Genomic DNA, 21,184 nt, shown 5'->3' on the forward strand with positions numbered 1-21,184 from the left:
AGAAAGAAACTGCACAGAGAGAAAGCAGATACAAGAAACGGAGAAGGATGGAGAAAGTTCAGTGACAAGATCAAGCCTGTGGCCACAGCTGTGCCTTCATGCGTTTTATGTCCTGTCATGTGAATGGATGCAGTCTATTTATTAGATTTCTTGCCATGAGCCAATCCCAGTGGCTCACACCTGTAATACTAGCTACTCAAAAGTTGGAGATTGAGAGGATTTCACTCAAGGCTGGTCTGGTCAAAAAGTCAGTGAGACCCCATCTTAATAAAAAAGAGTGGGGGTAGTGGTGCAGTCCTGTCATCCTAGCTATGAGGGAGGTATAAACAGGAGGATCATGGTCCATGTTGGCCTGAACATAAATAACTAAAGTGAAAAGGACTCTGTGTGTGTGTGTGTGTGTGTGTGTGTGTGGTGTGTGTCTCAGGTGGAAGAGCATCTACTTAGCAAGTGTGAAGCCTTGAGTTCAAACCCCAGTAACACCACCCCCACCACTAAAAAAAAAAAAAAAAAAGATTTCTTGCCAATGACAGATGAGGCAGTGTGTGTGCCAGCATGCATGGTATGAGCAGAAATATGCAGGAAATCAGAGAATGCCTTAGCTGGTCTTTGAAGGATGGAGCTATATAGTTGGGGTGAGGTGAAGAGAGGTGGAATGAAGGGCAGAGGGAAGATGTGTAAGAAAAAAAAAATCTCTTCTTTTTCTGAAAAACAAATGTAATAGAATATGAGAAGGAGAAGAGTAGCTTAACTCCAGACTTGTGCTTAGTCCAAACCTTCATGCTGTCACACAGTTCTCTTCCTTACTAAAGGCAGACCAAATTTCTCTTAGAATAGTATTTGAAAAAGAAAAATGAGATGCAAAAGGAGAAAGACAGTAGTTAACTATTTCATTTTGGATGGTATCAAAAAGGAAAAAAAAATGCTTTGCTCCATCTGGGTTGAACAGGGCAACTCTCCTGGTTTCAGTCAAGCCAGTCGTCACAGACACAGTAAATATCGGATCTGGCCGTTAGCATTCACAAGAGGAATTTGACCTTTACATTTTAAAGGAAATGAGAAACAAAGGGATTACATAATTAAAAATCTGTTTCTGTCTCTTAAAAGCAATTCAATTTAGGTCAGGAGCCAACCGTCTCCCTTTCCCTCTAATTGTTTTACCTTGGCTCCTGGTACCCTGTTCTTGTTCCTCCTGTGAATAGCTTATTAGTGTTGGGCAGATGTTCCCACTGGGTGTACTAGGATAGTGGGGGAAACGAAAGAGGCAGCATTGTGATCCAAGACAAGTTAATACTGATCCAAAATAGAAAACGGATGAGAACATGTGCCTCCTACATGCCCGCCAGCCAACAAACTCTCAACTGCAGTTCATTTTCCATTTGAACTTCTGCGTCAACCTTCCACTAAAAAAGATGGGATAAGCCAATCATAGTGGCTCACACCTATAATTCCAGCATTTGGGTGGTAGGACTAGAGGATCACAAGTTTGACGCAGGTCTGTGTTACATAGTGAGACTACTCTTGTCTCAAAAAAACCCTTCTACTCAGCCCATCTTACCTTAATATTTGGAGAGTCCAAGTAGAAATGTTAAAAGGGAGAGATCATACATGTAAATGTGGCTATTTGATTATCATTAGTATTCAATGAAGACTAAACCACTGAAATAATCACAAGTAATTCTGGGGAAACAGGATAGAAAAGATAGTGAGATGTACAAAAGACTAAAAGTTTTGTTTTAGATGAGGTATTACATTACAAACATCAAGAAAATATAAAGATCTGGGGACCCAGTTGCTCCTGCCTATAATTCTAGCTACTTGGGAGGCTGAAATTGGGAGGATCCCAGGTCAAAGCCAGACTGCGTAAAAGTTTTTGAGACTCCCATCTCAATGGAAAAAAGGCTAGGTGTGATGGCATCCATCTGTCATTCCAGCAGTGAGAAAGTTAAAATAGGAGGATCGAAGTCCAGGCTGATCTGGGCAAAAAGTGAGACCCTGTCTCCAAAGTAACTAGAACAAAAAGGGCTGGAGGTGTGGCTCAAGTGGTAGAGCGATTGCTTAGCAAGTGCAAAGCCCTGAGTTCAAACCTCAGTACTGCAAAAAAACAAAAACAAAAACAAAAAACACCAAGACATATCTATATAAATATCTCTCTAAATAGGTATATGTATAAATATCGGGTTATTCCAAAGTATTTTATTTTATTTTTAGGCTATTGTGAATGTGAATGTTTTCCTGATCTAAATTGACAAATGGAATTACATCAAATTAAAAAGCTTTTGCATAGCAAAGGAAACAACAGAGTGAAGAACTTTTACAGATTGTTGGTGGGTTGTAAATTAGTCCAGCCACTATGAAAATTAGTACGGAGGGACCTCAAAAAATTAAAAATAGAATTACAATATGATCTGGCTATACCAGTTTTGGGTATATACCCATAAGAATCAAAGTCAGTTTATTATAGCGATACCTGCATACCCATATTTACTGCTGCATTATTTACAATAGCCAAGTCGTGGAATCAGCCTGGGAACCCATCAATGGATGAATAGACAAAGAAAACACGGTACATATACACAGCGGAAGAATAAAATTAGGTCATTTGCAGGAAAAAGGATGGAATGCATTAAGCCAAATAAGCCAGACTCAGAAACATAAACATCTCATGTTTTCTTTCATATGTTGAATCTTAAAAATAAAGGACATGAAGGTAAAACAAGGACTTGTAGGGATATGTAAGAGAATAAGGGGAGTGGGAAGAGAATCAAGAGAGGGTAATGTGGGGTGGATATCCTCAAACTATGTTATATGCATATATGAAAATGTTACAATGAAACCCATTTCTCTGTACAGTTACTATGTGCTAATAAAATAGATTATCCATGTCCCCTTGAGCTCAGTTCCCATTCCCCACAGGCAACTACTGTTATAATTTTCCTGTTGAACCTTCCTGATAATTTCTATGCACATATAAGCCAGTTAGATATATCTTCATTTTCTTTTCTTTTGCAAACAATTGGTTGTGTACTCTGTACATTTTCATCTAGTTTTTCAGGTAATAATGTATGTTGGCCATGTAGAGTTTGATGATTTTAAAAGAGCACTCGATGTGCACTTTAGAGATTGTGTACTAACCTTATTACTGTGTCTGTTGTATAATGCTATCTGCTTTTAAAAAGACAAAAGAGAAAATGTTGACTAACTATTGGATGATAAATTTTAGCCACAGCCACTCAGCTTTCTTTCTGATAGCCTTCTTTACTTTTTGCACTAAGAAAGAAATCACTTATATATATATTTTTACCTCTCAGAAATACTCATTTACATCTTGATGTTTGAGTCTTTCCTTCTCTGTCTCTCTTTGTAATTGTCTCTGTCTCTCTGTGTACACAAACACACATATTCATGTATAAGTATTTTTAAAATGAGGTCACATTATACATACAGTTCTGTAACCTGCTTTTCTCACTTAACACTTGTCCATGTCAATTAATACAGGCCTGTACCATAACTACCCTCTCTTTTTCCCTCCCTCCCTCCTTCTTATCCCCCCACTTCTTGTTTTGGGAACACTTCCATCAGTAAGGTATTTCATTCTTCCCTGGTAATCTAACAGGATGCAATGAAGGTAGGCTGCTGGCGAGGAGGCTTTGATAGCTGGTGGTAAAGAACAAAGGTTTCTGCCCACCTGCACGTTCTGCACAGCCACGAAGGCATTGTGCAGCCTAAGCTGATGTGTGTCATCCTTCCGTCATGACTCCTCTTTTCTTTTTCAGGATTTGTCTTCATACAGCATTTTAATGAGAACTTACTGGTATAAAAATGCAGACTAAATATTTGGTCTCCTAAGGTGATTATTTAGAAAGATAAAGCTTGTTTGGATGCAGAAGTTCTGATGTGTTTATTTAAAACAAAGCCTCACGATTATAGAAATGTTGGGCATTTCTATTCTTCTACAGGGCAGAGCCCCTGGGCTGCAAGAGGTGGGGTGAGAGTATGATGCTGGAAATTAAACAAAATAAGAGTCACTTACCTGAGCCTATTGGAAAAGAAAAATACATTTGAATAGGGTGAAAGCAGCCATAATTATATTTTGTGTTAATTTGCATCTCATCTTCCAGGCAAGTCCTGCAGGATAGCAAAAACAATTAGAATTTCATAATGAAGTAATCATGCATTGTAGGAAAATAACCCACAAGTGAAAGTCAAACAAATTCACAGAATGATGGCATTAAACTCACAGGCACCATCTTTGGTTCAATTTGTGCATGTTTCATGCATTCTTATGCAGGGGAAACAGACATGATTTTGGAGATGGGCTTCCTTCCTGTATCAGGGACTAATCTAGCCCCTTTACTAAGTTGTTCACAGATTACCCACTCTGACTGTGCTGCTTCCTGTGGGACTCTGATCCTACAGTTTTGGGGTAGACCTGGGAATGTGTATGTTAACAAGCATCTCAGAAGACTCTGAGGGTCAGGAAGGATTGGGGCATCTGCTGGAGGGGCTAGGACTCTAGACTAGTCAGCACCAAGGAGTAATTTGTAATTTGCAGAAGGGGCTTTGTACTTCCTCTATCTCTCAGCCTGTCTCCATACCACTTACATTTTTTTCAGTCTAAATAAAAACTACTCTTTTCAGTACAAATGTAGTTTCAAGAGAAACTATATTTCAATATTTTCCTTGTAATCTTTCTAATAGCATTCTGGATCCTCTGACAGTTGTTCCTGTCACCTTGCACAGTGCTGGGTTTAGAGTGACACATAAACATATCTGTGTGCAGGTAACACCTGCATATACAGGTCCAAACTTACCTCTCCCTCCAGCTTTGAATTGTTTCCTAATCAACCTACTGATATCTGGTAACAGTTATTTACCTAATTATTTTAGTGAGCTTTTGTATTGTCGTCATAAAAAAAAAAACCTAATTGTACCTTGTAATGATAGTTTTGAATTTAATCAAGCTAATTCAGTTTTTTTTTTAAAAGAAGGCAGATTATAAATTTCAAGTGAACAACAAACGTGATTATTTTCATTTAGGTTTTCAGTGTCATCTCAAAGTCAACATGCTTAAAACCAAACTCATTGACCTCCCTCCAAACCAACTCCTCTCCTGTTCTGCAGACTCATTGGTGCCAGTGGCCTTGCTACTCTCCCAGTGAAGCCAGTGAAGACTTTGTAGTTATCTTCCGTTCCCTCTTCTTCCCCACATTCCATCTTACTGTAGTTATTTTGACTCCACTGCCATTGTGCCTCTGGCCTTCATCCTTTTCCACTTTCTCTTTTTGTCACCTCCTGATAGTTCTTTGAATTCCATCTCCTTTCCCTTGCAAGCTCCCTATAGCTTCCTTTCAGCCTAAGGAAGAGCAGTATGTTCTTTAGTGACTTCATTTTCTACAGAGTTCCAGCTCCCTGTCCTTGTTTTCCAGTGCTCCTATAAACTAGCCTCACCTTAAAACTCCATTCTCATCTCTGCCTCTTACTCACCTGTATCTTTTCTCAGTCAGATTTATCTATCCACAGTTGCAGGATGCTGCATTTCTTTCAATGAAAACAACTTACTGAATCCTTTAATATCTCAAGGGTGCCTGGAAGGTCTCCCTTTGTGCACGACCCTGTTCCAGGCCTAATGAAGATTTACAGAATGAAGCAGACATGTTCCCTGACCTTGAGGAGCTGCTGGGAAAATGAGAAGAAATGGTCAGAGTTGATCTCTTTGCTTTAGCTGTCTTCATGATCAATATCTGTCTCCACGAAATTGATTTTATGGAGCCTAGAACTGGTGCTTAAAAGACCAGACTGAGTACAGCAACCATGACACTGATATCCAGTCATATTTTCCATGTTGGCTAGGCCAAAGGTGATCCATTCTGTGTGGTACCTTTACTGGGATTAAACACATATCCAAGTCATCCTTGAAATGGATTATTATTATTCTTTACAAACATTTTTTCAATATGAAGTAAACACTCTGACCTCATTATGACTTGAGGAAAAAGGAGTCAGATACTAGAGTCTAGGGACAGTGTTTATAAGACCTAGGTAAGATTTCTTAAATGTTCAAAATGCCATTTTTATTTGTGATTCTTCATAGTAATTAACAATAAAAACATTAAAACAAATAATCAAAAGACTGTGTATTATCCTTGGGAACTAGTGGAAAGTCCTAAGCTAAAGCAAAGATGTTCATTGTTCTGTTTTCATGACCCTCGGATGCTCCGTCATTGTTTGTAACACTATACTTTCTCAGTTCTTGTCTATGTCTCTCCCTTGAGTTCCATGAGGGAGGTGTGCATATCTGCTTTGTCCCCTGCTGAATCCTCAGAGCCCACCAGAGACCCTGCATTCATCCCCAAGAAGTTCCCTGCTACCTTTCTCCTTTTCAGTTGTGTTTACAAAAATGTGGTAAGAATAGCTAAACTCTGCATATATTTTTTGTTTCTATCTGAAATAAGGTACCATTATTTATTTTTCTTGGTTTTCCCACATTTTTAATTTATTTTTAAGGGGTTGAGTTTGTGGAAGTTTGCAATAATTTCTGTTTTAGCTTGAATACAAAATATTATACTTATGCCATGCCATTTTATGGAATGGTACAAAAACTCATTTTAAAAAGGACCAAATCAGCCAGGTGCCAGTGGCTCATGCCTGTAATCCTAGCTACTCAGGAGGCAGAGAGCAGGAAGGTCATGATTTGAAGCCAGCCCTGGCAAATAGTTCTGCGAGACCCTATCTTGAAAAACCCTATCACAAAAATAGGACTGGTGGAGTGGCTCAAGGTGAAGGCCCTGAGTTCAAGACCCAGTACTGCAAAAAAAAAAAAAAGACCAAATTAATCTAGTTTGTTTAAAACTGAAGATATTACATTAATGTATTAGTGCATTAATATTAGTAGTAAATTAATAATAAACATGTACACATGTGTGTATTAATGTTGTCAGGTAGACTATCAGGGATTATTTCTGAAGTAAAATTCTTACAGACATACTATTTTTTGCAAAAAAAAATGAATGCATTCTTTCCCAATCAAACCAAGTATAGCTCTCAGTTACAGTTTTCATTTTGCTTCAAGATGGATTAGCTCAGTAAAGACTTAAGGGAAACATGATATATGAAAAACAGATTTTTGTTTTGTTACAAAAGCATTAAAAAAACAAAAATTACATGTATCTTAGTGAAGAAAATTTATTTATTCAGGCATTTTAGTCAGAGGGCATTAGAGTCTCTGAGAAAAAATTCAGAACAAAACAAAGTATAATTCATCTTCAAGATCACTTCAATACCACTATTCTTACCAGTCACACTTTTTTTTTAACTGTCATTTATGCTATTTTATTTATTCATTTATTTATTTATTTGTGGTACTGGAGCTTGAACTCAGGGCCTACACCTTGGGCCACTCCACCAGCCCTTTTTTGTGATGGTTTTCTTTTTTAGATTGGGTCTGGCAGAATTATTTGCCTGGGCTGACTTCAAATCGTGATCCTCTTGATCTCTGCCTCCTGAGTAGCTAGGATTACAGGCGTGAGCCACCAGTGCCCAGTCATTTATGCTATTAATCCCACTGATACATATAGGCAAAATCTGGTATTATCACTCTGGCAGTCACTTACCTAGTCACCACTTATAATATGTGGTTGTCACCTTTTATTAGAAATAATTTGGGCCAAATTATAAGCTACCACTAAATCATAAGTACTCATATGATAGAGTCTATTTTTTCTCGATACAAAATCTTTCTTTTATGGATCAGGATTAACAGAGATAAGAGCACCCAAGGCCTGAGATCTTAATGTTGCTGTGTGACTAGAGGCAACAGAGTGGCCAAAGACGGTCTTGGATGGCCCAAGGAAAGCCACATACATGCCTTCCTCTGTCTAAACGAGGTCCTCCTTCTGCACTGTGTAGTTCTGTCTTGCTTTTCTATATTGCCTGACACCTGACAGGCACTCAAAATCTGCCCATGGATGAGTACATTAAATAACTAGTGAGAGAAGAATTTTCCATATTAGCTCCAGGACACTCACAGCAACAAAAATAAGTTGGTATGTGTCCAATTAATATTTGATATCAACTGCATTCAGATAAGATATAGTTTTCTAGAGACCAGAGGAAGCTGACATTATTTACTTTGTCTGGGCGAAGGTGGATAACATTCAGTAACTGGCAGAAACAAGGCAGGAAAAGTCTGCCAAAAAGAGAGATGTTGGGAGAGTATCAAAAAAGATCTCCCTCACACCTTCTCTCCTGCTGTCACTGATCACTGGGATTGGTGAGGTTTTCTTTTTTTTTTTTTGCAGTATTAGAGTTTGAACTCAGGGCCTTGTGCTTGCTTGAGCCATGCCCCCAGCCCTTTTTTATTTTAGCAGTTTTTTTTCAGGGAGGGTCTTCCATTTCTGCCTGTGGCTGGCCTTAGGCCAGGCTTCTTCTGCCTATTCCTTCTGTGTAGCTTGGATCACAGACACACCATTATACCCAGTTTTCTGTCTGAGATGGAGGTCTCACTAACTTTTTGTTCGGGCTAGCCTTGGACCATGACTATCTGGATTTCTGCCTCCCAAGTAGTTGGGATTATGGTGACGCTTGCTCTGGTGAGGGTTCTTGCCTAGGATCTTGATGGTGGTGTCTGGATAGTGTCTCATAGCCTAGGGGGATTGTTACTGATTTCTAAAATTTCCTTAATCAAATATCATTTATTCTATAGTATATTTGCATAGGTAGTTGTTTAGAAATAACAAATTGTAAAAGAAATGTGAACATTGTCAGAAATAAAAATGGATTCGCTTTGTCAACTCAAACAAAAAAATAAGTAAAGCTAGGCAGCTGTAAAGGAAGGGTTCTTATGCATGAATGCTTCATCATAGCTAGCACAAAAGACTCAGCCAGAGCCACAAGCTTACACAGAGGCCACCACAACCTTGTACAAAAAGTACTTCTACAAGGACATCTGTTCAGCAGCTGTCTGTTCAACCTTGACTGACACCACTCTTGTTATTAATCACTATAGCCAAGGATTACTGTTTCAAAACATCTGATGTAATTCTCCTCATTTTTGTCTTTAAAAGTTTCCCCTTCCCTCAATCTCTTTGAATACACCCATAGTTTATTATGATACACGTAATTCCATTATAATTCTTTGGACATTCTTTCTCTGAATTTTTTTAAAATTAGATTGAGAAAATCATTTGTTTTCTTTAAAAATGACCAGGAGTCAGCATTTTATTTGTAGCATATATGAATTGTGATTATGTATTGTGGAGACCAGCAGGTTTGTCACTACAACCAACAGCAGTAATTCGGGCCTTAGAAATTATTCTAAGTGAGGATTCTAATATTAAACCCAAAAATCTAAAAATGGATGAGACAATAGGTATAGGAAGGACTTCCTCAGTAGAACTCCAGCAGCTCAGCAACTAAGAGAAAGGATGGACAAATGGGACTACATGAAATTAAAAAGCCTCTGCACAACAAAAGAAATGGTCTCTAAACTGAAGAGACCACCCACAGAGTGGGAGAAAATATTTGCTAGCTATAGATCATACAAAGGACTGATAACCAGAATATACAGGGAGCTCAAAAAAGTAAACTCTTCAAAAATCAATGAACCAATAAAGAAATGGGAAACTGAGCTAAACAGAACTTTTTCAAAGGAAGAAGTCCAAATGGCCAAAAAACACATGAAAAAATGCTCACCATCCCTGGCCATAAAAGAAATGCAAATCAAAACCACACAAAGATTCCACCTCACTCATGTTAGAATAGCTACCATCAAAAACACCACCAACAACAAATGTTGGCAAGGTTGCAGGAAAAAGGAACTGCCATACATTACTGGTGGGAATGTAAGCTAGTACAACCACTCTGGAAAACAATATGGAGGCTTCTTAAAAAACTGAACATAGATTTGCCATATGATCCAGCAATCCCACTCCTAGGGATATAACCAAAGGAATGTGACTCAGGTTATTACAAAGGCACCTGCACACTCATGTTTATTGCAGCACTATTCACAATAGCTAAACTATGGAAACAGCCAAGTGCCCCACTACTGATGAAGGGATTAAGAAAATGTGGTATTTATACACAATGGAATTTTATTCAGCCACAAAGAAGAATGAAATTTTGCCATTCACAAATAAATGGATAGAACTGGAGAACACCTTAAGTGAAGTTAGCCAGGCTCAGAAGGCCAAAAATTGAATGTTCTCCCTCATACGTGGATTATAGACCTAAAACAAATGCAGTAATGTTATTGGACATGGGTCACACACTAAGGGGAGAATGCACGTGGGAGAAATAGGGAAAGGGAAGGAAACATAAAACCTGAAAGTGTTTGCTGTGCCCACTGTGGAGTAGTGAAAAAATTAATCTTAAACTGGCAGAGGCCACTATGGGAAGGTGACCAGGAAGTAGTGAAGAGGTCTGGTAGAGATGAACCAATGTGGGTTTCAATACACATGTGCATGGAAGCAATGCTAGGAATCTCTTTGTATAACTATCCTTGTCTCAAACTCGCAAAAATGCTATATCTTATTCTCTTTTATGCTTTTTCTTCACCAAAATTGGAGAACAAGAGGGTAGAACTAGTTCTGCCTGGTGTGTGTGGGGTTGCGGGAGGAGGGAGGAGGTGGCCCACACAATGTATACACATGTAAGTAAATGTAAAAATGTAAAATAAAAGAAAGAAAGAAAGAAAGAAAAAACGGATGAGAGATAAAGCATTCTTAGGATGTTAGAAGAACACTAAAGTCTTACTGAGTTAGATAGGCTGTGCATTCTGCTCTTTGGTTACAAACATCATAGGTGCTCAAAAGCCAGATGTTTTTGTTACTTCTAGGTGCTAAATTTTAAATTTACCCATGGGGTATACAATTGCAGCTTCAAAAATAACATGGTGAATATTTGTGATTTAAAAGCAACAGCTAGACATGGTGGTACACTCCTGTAATTCCAGCTGTGGGGAGAGGGGAGGAAGTAGGAAGATCATGTATTTGAGGCCAGCCTAAGCAAAGTCAGCATGAGACCCAGTCCAAACAAGCAAAAGGACTGGGGGTATGGCTTAAATGGTAGACCGCCTGCCTACCAAGCTGGAGAGCCTGAGTTCAACCTCAGTAATACCCCCCCCACAAAAAGAGAAGAGAAAAAGTAATCAAGTGGTAGAGTGATTGCACAGAGCCCTGGATTCAATCCCCAGTACTGCAAAACTAAACAAAACAAAACAATATTGACCTTCCTACTTTGTAAGGGCAAGAAATAAAAACAAGCTCCAATGCTTATACTTACTTTCCATTAAAGCTAGCTTGTGCTTTGATGAGAGTGGGCATTTTGGGGTTATTTGTGAAATTACTAACTGAGCAGTCTAAGTGGGCTCATATTGGTTGGCAGGAGGGCGGAGGGCTATGATGTGTTATTTTATTTTTGGTTTTGTAAGGCTGGGGATAAAACCAGGGCTCTTATGCATGCTGCTCAGGTTTTCTACCATTGAGCTCAAGCCCCAGCCCCTCTTGCATCATTTTTTAAACCTTATTTTATTTTTATTAAGATATATTTGGTGTACAGGGGGAGGATTCATTGCAACTCTTCTGAATAGGCTTATATTGTACATTGGTTTAGACTGCCCCCACCATCTCTCCCCGTGGACCCTCTCCCTTCCTCTCTTAAAGCACTTGCAAGAGGTTTCTTTGTTCTGTTTCATATAACTATATGAAGCCCATCAACCATATTCCCTCACCTTAATCTCCTTCATTCACCCTCCCCCTCACACAAGTAACTGCACCCCCCCCACTGTACTTATTTTACAGTCCTGTCTTTCCTTATTAATTTCTAAGTCAAAAGGGGTTTCTCATGTCTCTTCACTGTGGGAATACTTTACTTTGGTCCATTCAAACCCTTCTATTACTCTCCCTTAACTCCCCCACCTTTTTGGTCATATCCTTTACTTTCACAGATGTTGTGTTTTACAATATTGTTGGTGATACATTTTTTTTTTTTGGCATTTGAACTCAGGGCCTCACTCTTGCTAAGCAGGCACTTCTTACTGCTTGAGCCACTCCACCACCAGCCCTTCAGGACCTCTGTGACCAGCAACCTGATTTGTTTAAGCAATAGTTTTAGTGTTTTACCTCTTCCGCAACATATTTAAATTTACAGTGGTTTATTTTGAAATACTTATCTATGCATTTTACTTTCTTATTTCCTTTAGTTTTTCATGTGGAGTTTTTTTTTTTTTTGGTGGCACTGAAGTTTGAACTCAGGGCGTCACACTTCATCCACTCCACCAGCCCTTCCTTTAGTTTTTCATCATTAAAATTAGACAGTGGGGTTGAATCCTACAGCCTTGGTGAAAGAAGAGTACACAGAAGCACAGAGAAAGCTGGGTGCCAGTGGCTCATGCCTGTAATCCTAGCTACTCAGGAGGCAGAGGTCAGGAGGATCACAGTTTGAAATCAGTCTTGGCAAATTGTTTGTGAGATCCTATCTTGAAAAAAACCATCACAAAAAGGGCTGGTGGAGTGACTCAAGGTGTAGGTCCTGAGTTCAATTCCAGCACTGTAAAAAAAATGAAGCAGCACAGACAGAAAGAGGATTTCTAGCTGAATTAGACAAACTCTAAAGGCAACAGATAGAAATTTCCTGGGTTTTAATGGCAAGTGCTGTTTTTCGCTTCTGGTTGTGAAAGAGTAGTTCCACTGCATAAAATAGAAAGTGTAATCATCCCAAGGCATTAGAGAGCAAACCAAACCAGGACTATATGTGTATTTTGTTTGGACACTGGAGGAAAGGAGCAGCACCGGGTGGGGTTCTAATTTCTTACAGATTTTAGCCTGAAGGGAAGTCTCAGCAGACTAAGAAGCAAAAACATGGCTAGAAAACTCACAGCCTTACTGAGAGCAGAATGTGAGGCAACCACAGCTGCTGAAAATAAGGGACCAATCTTGGGAAAGAGAGAGCCCCAAGGAGGGAGCCCCAAAATTCTGTGTATCGACTGTCCAAATTCCTGTCAGAACCCCAAACTATAGGTGTACAGGAAGACCCAGGGTATCTAAGGCTGACAGACCTGAACTGAGAATTCAGATTAGCATTTGTGTTTTGCCAAAATAAACAACAATAAAATTCTTTGGAGAAAAAGAATCCAGAATATCTATAATGTGTCACTCAAAATACGTAGGATATAATCCAAAACTGCTGGACATGACGATATAAGAAAATGTGACCTATACCAGAGAGAAAAAGACCCCAAACTATCCAGATTTTGGATTTAGCAAACGGCTATTTCAAAGTAGAAATTATAACCATATTGAAGGATGTAAAGGAAAATATTTTTATAATGAACAAGTAGCTAAAATATGCCAGCAGATAAACTGAAACCATACAAAGGAACAAAATGAAAATTTTAGAACAGACAATGTAATATCTGAAGCAATCTACTGAATGGATTTAAGAGTAGATTGAAAATGACCCAAGTAAGAGTAAGGGAACTTTAAGAAAGATTTGTAGAAATTATCCAGTCTGAAAGACAGAAAAAAGATTGGGAAAAAATGAACAGAACCCCAGGGGCCTGTAGGGAAATGTCAAAACAGACTAGAGACAAATGGATGGAAAAGATATAACATCTAGATGATGCAAATGAAGGTTGAGTAAACTGTATGGGTATCGGATAAAACACTGAGGCAAAGGTTATTACACGAGATAAAGGCAATTCCATTGTGTTAAAAAAAGGTCAATATAGCTGGGAGTGGTGGCTCACGCCATACTCCCAGCATTTAGGAGGGTGAGCAGGAGGACGGCAAGTGCAAAAGGCCAACTTGGTCTACATAGCAAGACCATGTCTCAAAACAACAATAACAACAACAACAACAAACCCAAAACTCAACCAAACAAAGGGTTAGAAGACATGACAACCTCAAATATGTGTCTGATAACAGAGGTGAGAGTACACGAAACAAAACTGGGCAGAATTAAAGGTAATGGCACATACCAGGCATTTCAGAATTTTCTAGATCCCCAAGGAGTTGTTAAATATGAAGTCATAGTCTGATCAGCTCAGAGGACAAAATTTACAATTTGAACCTGAAAACAAAGGGGATCCAGGTATGGCTATTTGTCAGGGAATGGAGTGAAGGGGATGAAACTAGAGAAGCATGCTGGGTTTGGGGGATTCCAGAGCACTGAGATTTGTGCTTTTCTTTCCAGCTCATGGTGCAGGAAGATGGAAGTGAGAGGATAAATAAGTCTGCAGCAGTCTCACTAGGTCCTCAGGCTCAGCAGGGCAATACAGAGAAAGTGTGGAAATTTCCTGAGGCTGCAGGGGCCATGTAAAAGTGCTAGGACAGCTGTCAGGTTGAAATATGGTCCAAAGAGGATTGAGAGTGCTCTGCCTTCAAGATGGGCCTGGGGTAAGGCTGGAACTGAGCACATGCACATCGGACAGCAGGCACCATATCCTGTGACCAGGTGGAGTGAGCACCTCCTCTACAGATGCTGGTGATAATTACCTGTGGACCAGGTACCAGATAACCATCTCCAGCTGTCAGAATTTCATGATGCTCCCCATCCCCCTCAAACCCACCAGGGAAATAATGTCATGTTCAGAGGAGAAGGGAGGTGGACAAATTTGAATTGATGGAATATTTATCCAATGACACAGTTCTAAATCAAAAGGGACTGGGTTAACTTTAAGTGGTTAGACTGAAGGATTAAAAACATTTTTACGTGGAAGTTGAACATTTGAAAATATTTAAGGGCATGGCTCAAAGTGTAGAGGTAAATGCAAGGCCCTAGGCTCAATCCCCAGTAGCTCAAGAAACAAAACAAAACTGCATAAACCGTATTTGTCCAGTTTAACAAATTACCCAGCTTAAGAAATAGAACATTCCAGTACTTCAGAATCTTCCACTATGGTCACTCATGACCATAATCCCCTCATTTCTCTCTAATGGTAATTACTCTTGTTATCTTTAAAATTTTTTTGTATCACCTGTTATAAGAGCAAACATGCCATGATTACCCCTTTAATGGGGCATGATCACAGCACACAGTTTCATAGGATAAATACCCAGAAATGGCATTGCTGGGTAATAGGATGTGCACATATTTGCTTTTACTAAAAATGTCACTATTTCCCAAGCATTTCTACCAATTTTCAAGCCTACCAGTAATATACGAATGTATCCATTGTTCTACATCCTTGACAACTTTTTTTTGGTGTGTGTGTTGGACATTATCTTTATTTTTTTTTTTTGTCAATAATGCTGATAGTATTTTGTAGTTCTTACTCTCAGGTGCTGTTGTACCTTCTCATTTCTCTGAGAAAATAGAATAGACACATCGCAATTTCCATCACTACGTGTGCCTGCATCCCTGCATCATTGCCCTTGAACTCTGCCTTTTCCATCAACATGGAGGAACTGTCTGCGCTCTGAGCAAGGCCAGTCATTCCATTGTGTCCTAGATTCCCTCCCTTAATATTGACTCAAGGACATCACTCCACTAATTCTCTCTTCTGGATCATCACTTTTCCTCTCTAGTGGTTCATTTTCACTAGCATACAGTCATGCGGTTATTTCTGTCAACTTGAAAAAATATGGTAGTTCATGTGGTCATAAGCATCACTTTTTTGTTTTCCTTTATAGCAAAAATTTCAGACTTGTTTTTCTCATCATCTCTGTTTCACCTCTCATTCTCTCTTAATCTAATCAAATTCAGTGTTTTCCTTATTATTTAATCAGAATGCTCCTTTTTTTTTTTTTAGTGGGACTGGGGTTTGAATTCAGGGTGAACTGCTCTTGTTAAAGTCACCAATGACTGCTGTACTGCTAAATCCAGAAGTCACTTTCCTACTTGATATATTACCTACACTTGACCTTACTCCTCTCCTTTCACTTTCCATGATACCCCCTAAAATTCCTCCTGTTTCACTGGTTATTCTTTCTTGATCTCCTTAGCTGGTTTTCCTCATCAGTTTGATTTCTTAACATTGGATACTCCAGACCTCAGTCCTTGGCTCTCTCCTTTATTTTTTCCTTCTCTGTTAATGAACTCATCCAGCCTCCTGTGTTTTTTTTTTTTGTTGTTGTTTTTGAGGTCCCAGGACTTGAACTCAGGGCTTTCACTTTGAGCCACTCCACCAGCCCTATTTTTGTGAATGGTTTTCGAGATAAGGTGTCAAAGAACTGTTTGCCTGGGATGGCTTTGAACTGTAATCCTCCTGATCTCTGCCTCCTGACTAGCTAGAATTATAGGCGTGAGCCACCAATGCCCGGCCAGTCTCATGGTTTTAAATGGTGTAATGAATCTGGCAACTTCCCAATTGTATTTTCCTTGTGGAATTGTTCAGGGATGTCCAGATTTGCTTATTTAATGGTTTACTTGACATATTACTTGCTTGTTTACTAAATCCCCTGATATGTCTGAAACCAAACTCTTGATTTTTCTTAGAGTTGCCATAAACATTTCTTTTTATGCAAATTAGACAAGAGACTTCCTTCAGGCAAATGTTGCTTATATAGGGTGCACACCTTCGGCTGGACCCATGTACACATTCAACAGCTTCCCTTATCTTTCTCTTACACAGCTATATCCATCATCTTCCCTTCCAGTTAGTAGAAACTCCATTTTTTCCTGTTCTACTCAAATATTTTGGAGTCATCTTTGATCAATTGATCAATAAGCCTTGATTGATATATTAGGTTGGATAAGAGAACTAGCACAAAGGTATGGAGGGCAAAGATCAGAAAACATATTTGGTGTTTTCTGAAGCTTGCAGTATTTTTTCAACAGTCATTACTGGTTGCATGACTTTGGGTAAGTCACTTGACTTTTTTGAGCCTTAGTTTATTCAGATGTAATCAGAGATAATAACATCTCTGGGTGATGTTGTAAGGGTCACTTGAGATGATGTATATCAAAATTCTTCTTAATCCATAAATCATGAAGTAAAATAAGGTAATTTGGTATTAAGGTTTGTAATTCAAGGGCTACTTATTTCAATTCCAAAGCAATGAGACTTACTATAAGTTGCATAAGAAAATTAGTTTTTGTTGTTGTATGCTTTTCTCTGTTCTATATGTACATGGATCTCTTTACTCGGTGTGTAGGAAGTCTATGTGTGGCATATGATTACTTTTTGCACAAACAAGGGAGGCTGTGGGAATTTTTTCACATTCTGCTCCCAGAAGGGTTAATTTTTGGTTTGCCTAAGTCATCACAATTGCAGTCTGCTGCTTTTTTTGCCACACAGCCTCTTAGTCTTCTGCCTTAGTAAATCCATTTGTAAAAGATAATGTCGGTTAAGTGCAAAAACAATTTTGAAAGTAGTTGGTAGAATTAAATTAAAAACCCAATTATTAGTAAGTAGTTGTTTTCAAAATAAATTGGAAGATGATTAAATCCATATTAAAAGCCACGACATTTGTGTAGCTCTTTTAAGGGGCATTTTTTTCTCAACTTGTTTGTGTGCATCGACAAGGGGTCAGCTGGGAATCTTTGTCAAACAGAGCCTGCACCTCCCACTTGCCTCACCAGTGTGGGCTGCTCTGCCTGTGCTGACATTTTCCAGCAAATTTTAGCTCTTAGGTCTAGGCAAGTCCTTGAACTGAAAGAGGCTGCTTAATCAAAATTTGTTCTTGCTGGTGAGGCTGCATTTCAGCCCATTTGTTAAGGGTTTCTTCTGTATCCTCTCATAAAAGTACATACAGAACTGTTTTTGTATTCTGCTTTTATCCATTTAAACCCAGCTACTTTGAAATGTAATAAACCTCGTTTCTGTATTGCAGTATTGATTATATCTCAGGCCCTAGGTATTGGTGATCTGTCTCATCATTGAGTGTTTAGCAGCATTGATGAAACTGTTCAAGTTGTCACGTGAGTCATCAGTGGCAGATGCAGATCTCACAATCATACTGTAGTTTGTACATAATTAGTTTGGCCCTAAGGACATAACCCAAAGTACCTTGCAACTCTACTAGATGTTTTATTGCTTTTAAACTTATTTTGAGATTATTTGTAACTATGACAGTCTCAAGAACATCTCAGTGCTGTAGAATAACTTATCTGAGTTTTGTTAATTGCTTTATTTTACTCAGAAAGACATGTATAGGATGTCTAATATTTATATAAATGAGAAAATGATACCTAATACAATGGAATATGGAGTTTTGCTTTAAAAAATGAATTCAATGTAGCATGTACTCTTAATAACTCAAATTAGTGATTGGGGAAAGCAATACAATAGCTTACTTGTATTTAAGAGGTCAAATGACTCATTAGTTTGTGGCATGTGTGTGTGTGTGTGTTCCTTTTCCTGAGCCAAGGAAGACCACCAATTCAATTTTGAAAGAGGAAAGTCAAGAAAGTTGGCAAAGAAAATCCTGAGTTCAGTTTTCTAAATTTTATCCCAGCACAAGTTTAATGGTAGAGGTATGATTGCTGTGCCATTGGAGCACAAAGGATATTCTCTAAGCTGTCGTACAGGAAGTGGTGGCTTAATTCAAGGTTTGAAGAATGAGTGCGTATTAACCAGTAGTGGAAGATGGAGAATGATACTCCTGGCTGAGCAGACAGTATATAGAAATAAACAGATCAGGGAATATTATTTGGTATGGTGGGATCAAAAAGAATGCAAGGGAGTGGAAGGAATGGGCTCATAATTGGGAAATAAAACTTTGCTGTTGCTATTATCATAATCATTATGTGATCATCTGCCATCCTTGATGCTGCTTTCATGTCCACCATCATTGTAATCAACCTGTTTCAAGAAGGAAGTTTCAAAAAAGAGAAATGTCTAACATGCAGATCTTGGAGACTGATTTGATGTGGGATGAGTTATATTTAGCTGGGTGGTTGTTTTAGGGCTGCCTGTGGACATCCAGTAGAGATGTCAAGCAGGGACCTTGGCAGACAGAACTGAAAATCAGCAGGGAGGTGTGGGCTGCAGATAGACTTTGGAATTGTTAGAAGGCAGGTATAACTTCATACTTGAAGTTTTTAGTGTTTGCAAAGAATTTAGGAATGGGAGTAAGGGAAGAGAGAGCAAATTATATGTTCAGGGGGCTGGAAAAATGTTAATTGATGTGGGAAAGAAAAAAGTGAAAGGGAGAGGATTCAGAGGAAATAAGAAAATGCCATTAGTAGAAAGAAAAATTCATTTATTCATATTTATTGAATGGCTACTGTGTAAAGTCACTATGCTAGATGCAGAATGAAGATGCAGAATGAGTGAGTGACTATGACACGCAGGACTGTCAAGGTATTTCAGGCCATGCAATAAGGACTTGTAGAGTCCTTATTTCTAAAGAGCTCACAGCATGTTAGTGGAGTGAGACATATTAGAATTAACAAGAAACTATATGGGGGAGAATAAAACAAGCATCACAGTAGGGTGGATTATTCTGGCTGTGGTTGAGGAAGACTTCTTAAGAGGAAGAAAACACTTGGATGAATCTGGAAGCCCTAGTGGGATGTCTGTCAGTATAGAGAAGCACTTTGGGGGCTGGTGACAGTGCATGAGTGTTATGAACTGAATTGTGCCTCTACCAAATTCACATGCTGAAGTCCCAGCCCCAATGTGACTATATTTGGAGACAGAACCTTTAAGGAAGTAGTTAAAGCTAAGTAAAGTTATCAGAGTAGGACTCTAGTCCAATAAGGTTGATGTTTTTCTTGGGTTAGAAGAGGAAGAAGAAGATACTAAAACTCACTCTCCATGCACACACATAGAAAACATCAAGAGAACACACAGCAAAAGAGGCTCATCTGTCAGCCAGGAAGAGAGCTCTTATCAGGAGCCAAATTGTCCAGCGCCTTGGTCTTGAATTTCTTGCCTCTAGAACTGTGAGAAAATAAATGTTTGTCATTTAAGCCACCTAGCCTGTGGGATTTTTGTTATGGCATCTACTGTAGACTAAAACACTGAGCAAAGGTACAGAGTTGCAATGATGTGTTTAGGGAAAGATGAGTATGTCCATGAGGCTGGAGACAGGGCATGGGAGGGGATATGTGGGAGATGGGAGAGCAAAGTGTGTCTTTTGAGTTACTGTGAATGACCATGAAGGAAATGGCCATTTGGCTTAATTCAAATACTGACCATGGAGTCCTGTGAGTAAAAGAGGTAAAATATGGGAAAATGCTTGGTTTCTTTAATGAAAGTCAGAGCTAATGCTCTAAACAAATATGTATCCAAAGTCAGTTGAGGTAGTCACACCCTTAGGATTATCTGAAAAACTAAGATTTAGGCAAAATATGAAGCATTTCCCACATTTGCTGATTGACAAGAGCTACTGCTACGTAGACACCAGATATGTGATTTTTCCCTCCTTGGCTAGCAGTTTTTGAAAATCAGCTTAAAGGTAATGTTCAAAGCATCAACCATCTGCCTATGTTCATTAATTTTCTTATTATCAGTGAATGTAATAGCCACACAGGTAGCTTTGTGGAACCATTGTGAAAAATGTTCCCTTTCCATCTTGTTGAAACTTCAAGTTCACTGTTGATTAATTGGCTGATTAATGCTATGTGGGCCAAGTCAAAGTCATGTACAATGCAGCCAGCTCTCCTTTGAATAATCATCTCTCATTTAGAAGGAACTGGAAAGTCATTTCAAATTAAACACTAAAGGGAAAGTGGTGACAGATGTTTAATTGGCTGCTTTCTTGTCCCTTCTTAATGTGTGAGATGTCCTCATGAGAAAGATTTAGACAGATTGAATAGAAAAAGCTACTCTTTGCTCTCACCCCTGTAATAATACTCATCCTCATTTTTTCAATATATTTCCTGTTTGTTATAATTTTTCAGTATCTGATTATGGACGAGGATTTACTGCCCTCATATTGTATGAGGAAAGATATTGTATGGTTGGAAAGATCGTATTGACTGAATTTGGTGCTCACTCATTACATAGGAATTGTGGAAAACAAAACTTGACCCATCCTTCAGAAAGAAGTGCAATTTGTCTGTTCAATCCTTGGTCTTTCAGCCAAGGAACATGAATGAACAGGTAAGTTCAACAGGTAAGTTCATTCATGATAAGCCAAGGAATCTTTCATGAACAGAGACGTGTGTAGGCCTCCACTACACAGCTCATTTTCTGTAGGGTTCATTGAGACTGTCACACATTCCCTTGTTTTTACATTCCATTTCTGACCTACTCCACCCTCTGAGACTCATCTTTCTGGCTGTGACTATTGGG

The 21,184-nt window shown here is 38.8% G+C and overlaps 1 protein-coding gene across 1 annotated transcript in view; it reads left to right on the top strand.

Annotated features, from left to right (window-relative positions):
• Nucleotides 1-20,883, top strand: part of Sec23a (SEC23 homolog A, COPII coat complex component) — a 116,017-nt gene extending 95,134 nt beyond the window's left edge. Inside the window, exon 20 of the mRNA XM_074068116.1 lies at nt 20,791-20,883. Within this exon, the coding sequence (XP_073924217.1) occupies nt 20,791-20,868 (78 nt within the window). The 3' untranslated portion in view covers nt 20,869-20,883. The remainder of the gene's footprint in view (nt 1-20,790) is intronic.
• Nucleotides 20,884-21,184: the final 301 nt, after the last annotated feature.

Source organism: Castor canadensis, chromosome 3 (genome assembly GCF_047511655.1).
Source record: "Castor canadensis chromosome 3, mCasCan1.hap1v2, whole genome shotgun sequence".
Classification (NCBI taxonomy): domain Eukaryota; kingdom Metazoa; phylum Chordata; class Mammalia; order Rodentia; family Castoridae; genus Castor; species Castor canadensis.